This window comes from Zea mays, chromosome 5 (assembly GCF_902167145.1).
Source record: "Zea mays cultivar B73 chromosome 5, Zm-B73-REFERENCE-NAM-5.0, whole genome shotgun sequence".
NCBI lineage: Eukaryota > Viridiplantae > Streptophyta > Magnoliopsida > Poales > Poaceae > Zea > Zea mays.
In genome coordinates, this window is record NC_050100.1 from 27,130,496 (window position 1) to 27,139,720 (window position 9,225).

Consider the following 9,225-nt stretch of genomic DNA (forward strand, 5'->3'; position numbering starts at 1 on the left):
GTGCTAACATAAGCTATCTCGATATCCCCCTTTGTTGGTGATCCCTCAAAAAGTGATACCGAATGTCTATGTGCTTAGTGCGGCTGTGTTCAATGGGATTATCCGCCATGCGGATTGCACTCTCATTGTCACATAGGAGAGGGACTTTGCTCAATTTGTAGCCATAGTCCCTGAGGGTTTGCCTCATCCAAAGTAATTGCGCACAACAATGACCTACGGCAATATACTCGGCTTCAGCAGTAAAAAGAGCTACTGAGTTTTGTTTCTTTGAAGCCCAAGACACCAGGGATCCCCCTAGAAACTGACAAGTCCCTGATGTGCTCCTCCTATCAATTTTACACCCTGTCCAATCAGCATCTGAATAACCTATTAAATCAAAAGTGGGTCCCTTGGGGTACCAAAGTCCAAACTTAGGAGTATAAACTAAATATCTCATGATTCGTTTCAATGCCCTAAGGTGAACTTCCTTAGGATCGGCTTGGAACCTTGCACACATGCATACGAAAAGCATAATATCCGATCGAGATGCACATAAATAGAGTAAAGATCCTATCATCGACTGGTATACATTTTGATCTACGGACTTACCTCCCATGTCGAGGTCGAGATGCCCATTTGTTCCCATGGGTGTCTTGATGGGCTTGGCATCCTTCATTCCAAACTTGGTAAGTATGTCTTGAATATATTTTGTTTGGCCGATGAAGGTGCCCTCTTGGAGTTGCTTGACTTGAAATCCTAGAAAATACTTCAACTCCCCCATCATAGACATCTTGAATTTTTGTATCATGATCCTACTAAACTCTTCACAAGTAGATTTGTTAGTAGACCCAAATATGATATCATCAACATAAATTTGGCATACAAACAAATCTTTTGCAATGGTTTTAGTAGAGTAGGATCGGCTTTACCGACTTTGAAGCCATTAGTGATAAGAAAATCTCGCAGGCATTCATACCATGCTCTTGGGGCTTGCTTGAGCCCATAAAGCGCCTTTGAGAGTTTATAAACATGGTTAGGGTACTCACTATCTTCAAAGTCGGGAGGTTGCTCAACATAGACCTCTTCCTTGATTGGTCCATTGAGAAAGACACTTTTCACGTCCATTTGATAGAGCTTAAAGCCATGGTGAGTAGCATAGGCAAGTAATATATGAATTGACTCAAGCCTAGCTACGGGTGCATAAGTTTCACCGAAATGCAAACCTTCGACTTGTGAATATCCTTTGGCTACAAGTCGGGCTTTGTTCCTTGTCACCACACCATGCTCATCTTGCTTGTTGCGGAATACCCACTTGGTTCCTACAACATTTTGATTAGGACGTGGAACTAAATGTCATACCTCATTCCTCATGAAGTTGTTGAGCTCCTCTTGCATAGCCAGTACCCAATCCGAATCTCTTAGTGCATCTTCCACCCTGTATGGCTCAATGGAAGACACAAAAGAGTAATGTTCACAAAAATGAACGACTCGAGATCGAGTGGTTACCCCCTTATGAATGTCACCGAGAATTGAGTTCACGGGGTGATCTCTTTGTATCGCTTGGTGGACTCTTGGGTGCGGCAGTCTTTGACCCTGAATCTCGTGATCATCTTCCTTGTCTTGATCAACTTCATATCCCCCTTGATCATTGTCCTCCTCTTGAGGTGGCTCATCCTCTTGATCTTCATCTTCATTGTCTTGAGCTTGATCCTCATCTTGAGTTGGTGGAGATGCTTGATTGGAAGATGATGGTTGATCTTGTGCTTGTGTAGGCTCTTCGGATTCCTTAGGACACATATCCCCAATGGACATGTTCCTTAGCGCGATGCAAAGAGCCTCTTCATCATCTAGCTCATCAAGATCAACTTGCTCCACTTGGGAGCCATTAGTCTCATCAAACACAATGTCACAAGAAACCTCAACTAATCCAGAGGATTTGTTGAAGACTCTATATGCCCTTGTGTTTGAGTCATAACCAAGTAAAAAGCCTTCTACAGCCTTAGGAGCAAATTTAAATTTTCTACATCTTTTAACAAGAATAAAGCATTTGCTACCAAAGACTCTGCTTTTTACCGGTGAGGAGTTCGTATGATGTTTTCTTGATGATTCGGTGAAGGTAGAGCCGGTTGATGGAGTAGTAGGCAGTGTTAATCGCCTCAGCCCAAAACTGGTCCGGAGTTTTGTACTCATCGAGCATGGTCCTTGCCATGTCCAGTAGAGTTCTATTCTTCCTCTCCACTACACCATTTTGTTGAGGTGTGTAGGGAGAAGAGAACTCATGCTTGATGCCCTCCTCCTCAAGAAAGCCTTCAATTTGAGAGTTCTTAAACTCCGTCCCGTTGTCGCTTCTTATCTTTTTGATTCTCAATCCAAACTCATTTTTAGCTCGTCTCAAGAATCCCTTTAGGGTCTCTTGGGTTTGTGATTTTTCCTGTAAAAAGAACACCCAAGTGAAGCGAGAATAATCATCCACAATTACTAGACAGTACTTACTCCTGCCGATGCTTATGTAAGCTATCGGGCCGAATAGATCCATGTGGAGTAGTTCCAGTGGCCTGTCCGTTGTCATTATGTTCTTGTGTGGATGGTGGGTTCCAACTTGCTTTCCTGCTTGACATGCGCTACAGACCCTGTCTTTCTCAAAATGAACATTGGTTAGCCCCAAAATGTGTTCTCCCTTTAGAAGTTTGTGAAGATTCTTCATCCCAACATGGGCTAGTCGGCGATGCCAGAGCCAACCCATATTAGTCTTAGCAATTAAGCAAGTATCGAGTTCAGCTCTATTAAAATCAACTAAGTATAGTTGACCCTCTAATACTCCATTAAATGCTACTGAATCATCACTTCTTCTAAAGACAGTAACACCTATATCCGCAAAAAGACAGTTGCAACCCATTTTGCATAATTGAGATACAAAAAGCAAATTGTAATCTAAAGAATCTACAAGAAAAACATTTGAAATGGAATGGTCAGGTGATATAGCAATTTTACCAAGTCCTTTGACCAAACCTTGATTTTTATCCCCGAATGTGATAGCTCTTTGGGGATCTTCATTTTTCTCGTAGGAGGAGAACATCCTTTTCTCCCCTATCATGTGGTTTGTGCATCCGCTATCAATAATACAACTTGAGCCCCCGGATGCATAAACCTGCAAAACAATTTAGGCCTTGTTCTTAGGTACCCAAATAGTCTTGGGTCCTTTGATGTTAGAAACAAGCACCTTGGGTACCCAAACACAAGTCTTGGAGCCCTTGTGTTTGCCCCCAACATATTTAGCAACTACTTTGTCTGATTTGTTAGTTAAAACATATGAAGCATCAAAAGTCTTGAATGAAACATTATGATCATTTGATGCAGTAGGAGTTTTCTTTTTAGGCAATTTAGCATGGGTTGATTGCCTAGAGCTAGATGCCTCATTCTTATACATAAAAGCATGATGGGAAATATAATGAGATTTCTTAGCATGAATTCTCCTAATTTTGTGTTCGGTATAACCAGCAGGATATAAAATATAGCCCTCGTTATCCTGAACCATGGGAGCCTTGCCCTTAACAAAATTAGACAATCTTTTGGGGGAATTAAGGTTGACATTGCTTCTCTATTGGAAACCAATACCATCCTTGATGCCAGGGCGTCTCCCATTATAGAGCATGCTTCTAGCAAATTTAAAATTTTCATTTTCTATCTCATGCTCATTGATTTTACTAGTTAATTGAGCTATATGATCATTTTGTTGTTTAATTAAAGCAAGGTGATCATGAATAGTATCAACATTAATATCTCTACATCTAGTACAAATGGTGACATGATCAACCGTAGATGTAGAGGGTTTGCAAGCTTTTAATTCTTTTATCTTAGCATGTAATATGGCATTCTCATCTCTAAGACAGGAAATAGAATCATTGCAAACATTTAAGTCTCTAGCCTTGGAAATTAAATTAGCATTCTCAGTTTTAAGGCTAGAAATTGATTCATTCAATTTATCAATCTTAGCAATTAAATTAGCATTATCCTTTTTAAGATTGGTAAATGAATCATCACAAGTATTTAACTTCTCAACCTTAGCAAATAAATTGGCGTTCTCAATTCTAAGGTTGGAAATTGATTCATGGCAAACCCTAAGCTCTTTAGACAGATTTTCACATTTTTCTACTTTCTGAGCATAGGCATTCTTCAACTTAACATGCTTCTTATTTTCCTTAATAAGGAATTCCTCTTGACTATCCAAGAGTTCATCCTTCTCATGAATAGCACCTATTAATTCATTCAATTTTTCTTTTTGTTGCATGTTAAGGTTGGCAAAAAGGGTAAGCAAATTATCCTCATCTTCACTAGAGCTACCTTCATCACTAGATGTTGTATATTTAGTGGAGGCTCTAGATTTTACCTTCTTCCTTTTGTCGTGCTTTGCCATGAGACACTTGTGGCTGACGTTGGGGAATTGAAGTCCTTTGTTGACGATGATGTTTGCGGCATCCTCGTCCGAGGAGGAGTCGGTGGAGCTCATGTCGGAGTCCCATTCCCGACACACGTGGGCATCGCCGCCCTTCTTCTTGTAGTACTTCTTTTTTTTTCTTCCTTCCCTTCTTGTCGTTATCCCTGTCACTATCACTAGACATAGGGCATTTAGCGATAAAATGACAGGGCTTACCACATTTGTAGCACACCCTCTTGGAGCGGGGTTTGTAGTCCTTCCCCCTCCTTTGCTTGAGGATTTGGCAAAAGCTCTTTATGATGAGCGCCATCTCCTTGTTGTTGAGCTTGGAGGCGTCGATGGGGAGCCTACTTGATGTAGACTCTTCTTTCTTTTCCTCCGTCGCGTTGAATGCGGCGGGTTGCACCTCGGGTGTGGAGGTGCCGCCTTGCTCCAAGTTGACGATTTGTTTGGAGCCTTTGATCATCAATTCAAAGCTCACAAACTTTCCTATAACCTCCTATCACCATGTATTAATTGAGCCTGCGTAGGATTGCGAAAAACGAGTGATCTTAGAATAACCTTGATTCACCAAGGTCTTGAGCCGGTTGTACATAGCTTGTGGCTCCTCTCCTTGGTTGAGGACGAAGCGACCGAGCTCCCCCTCGATCGTCTCCCGTTTGGTGATCTTGGTCACCTCATCTCCCTCGTGCGCGGTCTTGAGCACGTCCCAAATCTCTTTGGCACTTTTCAACCCTTGCACTTTATTATACTCCTCTCGACATAGAGAGGCGAGGAGTATAGTAGTGGCTTGGGAGTTGAAGTGCCGGATTTGAGCGACTTCGCCCGAGTCGTAGCCTTCATCCCCCACGGATGGTACCTGCGCTCCAAACTCAACAATATCCCATATGCTTGCGTGGAGTGAGGTTAGGTGATGCCTCATTTTATCACTCCACATACAATAGTCCTCACCATCAAAAACCGGTGGTTTGCCTAATGGGACGGAAAGTAAAGGAGCGTGCTTTGAAATACGGGGATAGCGTAAGGGGATCTTACTAAACTTCTTGCGCTCATGGCGCTTAGAAGTGACGGAAACGACGTCGGAGCCAGCGGTGGAGGGCGACGAAGAGTCGGTCTCGTAGTAGACCACTTTCTTCATCTTTTTCTTCTTGTCGCCACTCCGATGCGACTTGACGTGGGGAGGTGATTCCTCCCTTCCTTTGGCGCCGGACTCCCTTGATGGAGCCTTCCCATGGCTTGTGGCTTTATCGCCGGTTTCCATCTCCCTCTTGGCGGATCCTCCCGGCACCACTTCAAGTGGTTAGACTCTAAATGAAGTACCAGGCTCCGATACCAATTGAAAGTCACCTAGAGGGGGTGGATAGGCGGAAACTGAAATATACAACTTTAAGCACACTACAAGCCGGGGTTAGCGTCAGAATAAAATCCGAGTCCAGGAGAGAGGGAAAAACAAATCAACCAAGAAAATAAAGCGGATGACACGGTGATTTGTTTTACCGAGGTTTGGTTCCAAAGAACCTAGTCCCCGTTGAGGTGGTCACAAATACCAGGTATCTTTCAACCCTTTCCCTCTCTCAAACGGTCACTTAGACCGAGTAAGGCTTCTTCCTTAATTTCACGGGTCACTTAGACCCCGCAAGGATCACCACACAATTGGTGTCTCTTGCCTTGCTTACAAAGCACTTGAGAGTAAGAAGTGAGAAAGAAAAGAAAGTTAAGCCAAGCAAACAAGAGCAACAAATGAACACAAGAGATCCTCTCACAGGTCCTAATGCACTAGAGTTGATTTGGGGACTTTGAGTGGATCGATCGCTTTGATTGTGTCTTGGAGTGGAGTCTTATTACTCTTGTATTGAATGCAATGTTCAGAATGTTTGGATCGTTGGAGTGGAGGTGGTTGGGGGTATTTATAGCCCTCAACCACCAAACAACCGTTAGGGAGGGGCTGCTGTCGATGGGCGCACTAGACAGTCCGGTGCGACACTGGACACTATCCGGTGCGCCAGCCACATCACCTAACCGTTAGGGTTCGGGTAGGGATGGCAATGGGGCCCCATTCCTCGATCCCCGACGGGGAATTCATCCATTTGGGGACAGGGATGGGGAGAAAATACTCCCCGCGGGGAAAGAAATGGGTTAAAACCAATCCCCATCGGGGATGGCGGGGCCGGGTACGAATTATGGCCACCCAACCCGCTACCTGTCGGGGACTCGATATGACGGGTGGGTCCATAATTCAGTGTCTCGGCATGGTATATCCTGATCTCATTTCCCTTCAACCCAGCCCGAACAACGCTAAGTCGCTAACCCTAGCTTCCGTGCGACCGTGCCTCCCTCCGCGCCTCGTTTCCGCTTCCGCCGCAGGTCGCTCGCCCGCAGGCACGCAACGCGCTCCGTGCCTCCCTCTGCACCATCCGTGGACCGTGCCGCAGTCCCCTGCAGCCCTGCTCCGCCTTGCAGTGCTCCCCGTGCCCTGTTTCGACTTCCTGCCATCGGCCGCTCGCCCGTAGGCCGCAGCGCGCTACCTACTCCGGTGCTCCATTGTGCCCCGTTTATGCTTCCTGCCGCCGGCCGCTCACCCACAGCCCACAGGCCGCAGCGCGCTGCCTGCTCTGGTGCTCCCTGCTCGATAGCTCAGGGCCTCGCGTCTGTCGAGCAGATCCTAGGCGGCCAGGCATCCTCCTGCATCTAGTGATCCAGTCGTCCACGCGGACGACGTAGCCAGCCGGCCACGCGCCCACATGCTGCTCGGCTGCTCGACTTCCTCCAGCAACAACAGGTCGACTTCCTCCCGGTAACTTGTTCCTGCTGATTCAGTGATTCCAAAGTAGCAGTGTAGCATAGATCTGCAGTACGTGCAGTTGATTTCTTCACTAACCATATATTTATTTGTAGTTGGTCTTGAGGACTTGGGATAATGTCATCGAGCAACAACAATCATGACCATAATGTCAATGAATCACAGTCACAACAGGGTTCTTTACCATCTGTTAATGACTCTGAAGCAGTAGGAGGAAATGCGGAAGTGGAAGAGATTGAAGTTTCTGATGATGAAGACTAGGAAGGTGGTGTTGGTTCAAAGAGAAAGTTGACTTCAGCTGTTTGGAAAGAATTCAAATGGGTTAAAGTAGGGGTTAAAATTAAAGCAAAGTGTAACTGGTGCGCAAAGAAACTTGGAGGAGAGACAAAAAATGGAACCAAACATCTACACAATCATCTCAAGACATGTCCATACAGTAAAAGCAAAATGACCGGACAAAGCAAGACATTTAGCCAAAGCTCATTGAGGTTTGGTTGTCGTGATACAGGGAAAGTGTTAGTGGAGAACTATACTTTTGATCGAGAAATTGCTAGAAAGGAGCTTGCATCTATGATGGTTTTGCATGAATACCCATTATGCATGGTTGATCATACAGGATTTAGAAGATTTGTTAGCACACTTCAACCTTTGTTCAAAATGGTGACAAGGAACACTATTAGGTAAGTAGTATTGTGTCATAATGTTGAGTTTTGGCTAACTGTACTAAACTACTTAGTGTGTTTTGGCTAACTTATATTTCCTTAGGAATGACATCATGAAGCAATATGAGATAGAAAAGAAGAAAGCCATTGCTTTCATGGCAGGAAACAACTCTAGGGTTGCTATCACTACTGATATGTGGACTGCAGACAACCAAAAGAAAGGCTACATGGCTATCATAGCCCATTTTATTGATCAATCATGGAAGCTTAGGAGCATTGTGATGAGGTAATGTGACTTGTTCATGGAATCATGGAACCAATTTTTACTATTGTATGTTTACTGTTGTATGTTCACTATTGTAGGTTCATTTATGTGCCAAGTCCACATACTGCTGAGGGTATACTGCCATGTGTCATCTTATTTATGTACTCTTGTTGGAACTGTAATCTTGAAGTATGGACTATGAACAGAACTTGTGTTTGGATTTGGTGTATCATTCATGTGTGTAATAGCTAGTAGCCTGGTACTGCTATGTGGCATTGTGGCTGTACTATATACTAGGGTTATTACTTACTATTGTATTAGTGACTTGTGATGTACCATGCCATAGTTGTAATAGCTGCTATGATTTGTGTTGTTTATATATTTGCAAATGTAATATGCTGTTGATTTATTGTGCTGGACATGTTTTTTAAGTGGGCTGTTGGCGGGGATTTTTCCCCATTGGGTCCCCGTATACCCGACGGGGACGAGTATGGGGAAAAATCTCCCCGCGAGCAGGGAAGGGGACAGGGAACGAGGAATTTTACTTTTGGCGGGGACGAGTATGGGGATCAGTCCCCGACGGGGAGCAGCCCCGTTGACATCCCTAGGTTCGGGCGGTTTCGATCGTTGGAGCTTTGTCTTCTTATGGCACCGGACAGTCCGATGCCGCACAGAACAGCCACTGTTCACTGTCCGGTGCGCCTCTGACGCCTGCTCTGACTTCTGCGCGCAATGTGCACGCACTGTAGCATTCGCAGGTGTTCGTTGCAGTTGATCGTTGTGCTGGTAGCCGTTGCTCCGCTTGGCGCACCGGACAGTCTGGTGAATTATAGCGGAGTGGTGCTGAAGAAACCCGAAGCTGAAGAGTTCGGAGGTGTACGGTCCTGGTGCACCGGACACTGTCCGGTGGCACACCGGACAGTCCGGTGCGCCAGACCAGGGCACACTTGGGTTTCTTTGCTCCTTTCTTTTTGAACCCTTTCTTTAATCTTTTTATTGGTTTGTGTTGAACCTTTATGCACCTGGAAAATATATAATCTAGAGCAAACTAGTTAGTCTAATTATTTCTGTTGGGCATTCAACC

General features: G+C 44.8%; 1 protein-coding gene across 2 annotated transcripts; it reads left to right on the forward strand.

The window, feature by feature from the left end:
• The first annotated feature begins 6,701 nt into the window (after positions 1–6,701).
• On the forward strand, positions 6,702–8,550 carry LOC109939444 (zinc finger BED domain-containing protein RICESLEEPER 2). 2 transcript variants are annotated; one of them, XR_002261901.2, is made up of 4 exons: positions 6,702–7,208; positions 7,310–7,894; positions 7,980–8,162; positions 8,240–8,550. XR_002261901.2 is itself a non-coding variant. In XM_020537632.2 (3 exons), exons 1-3 carry the CDS (start codon positions 7,662–7,664, stop codon positions 8,391–8,393), a joined length of 570 nt encoding a protein of 189 aa, XP_020393221.1. In that variant the 5' UTR covers positions 6,702–7,661; the 3' UTR covers positions 8,394–8,550. The 2 variants fall into 2 exon arrangements, 1 of the variants encoding a protein (XP_020393221.1); XM_020537632.2 differs by having other exon boundaries at positions 6,702–7,894.
• Positions 8,551–9,225: the final 675 nt, after the last annotated feature.

Bases quoted from the DNA above. Each gene is read 5' to 3' on its own strand.
- LOC109939444 (XM_020537632.2), top strand. From the start codon at position 7,662: ATGACCGGACAAAGCAAGACATTTAGCCAAAGCTCATTGAGGTTTGGT. The intron at 7,895-7,979 runs GTAAGTAGTATT...ATATTTCCTTAG, and splicing joins GTGACAAGGAACACTATTAG to GAATGACATCATGAAGCAAT. The intron at 8,163-8,239 runs GTAATGTGACTT...TCACTATTGTAG, and splicing joins CTTAGGAGCATTGTGATGAG to GTTCATTTATGTGCCAAGTC.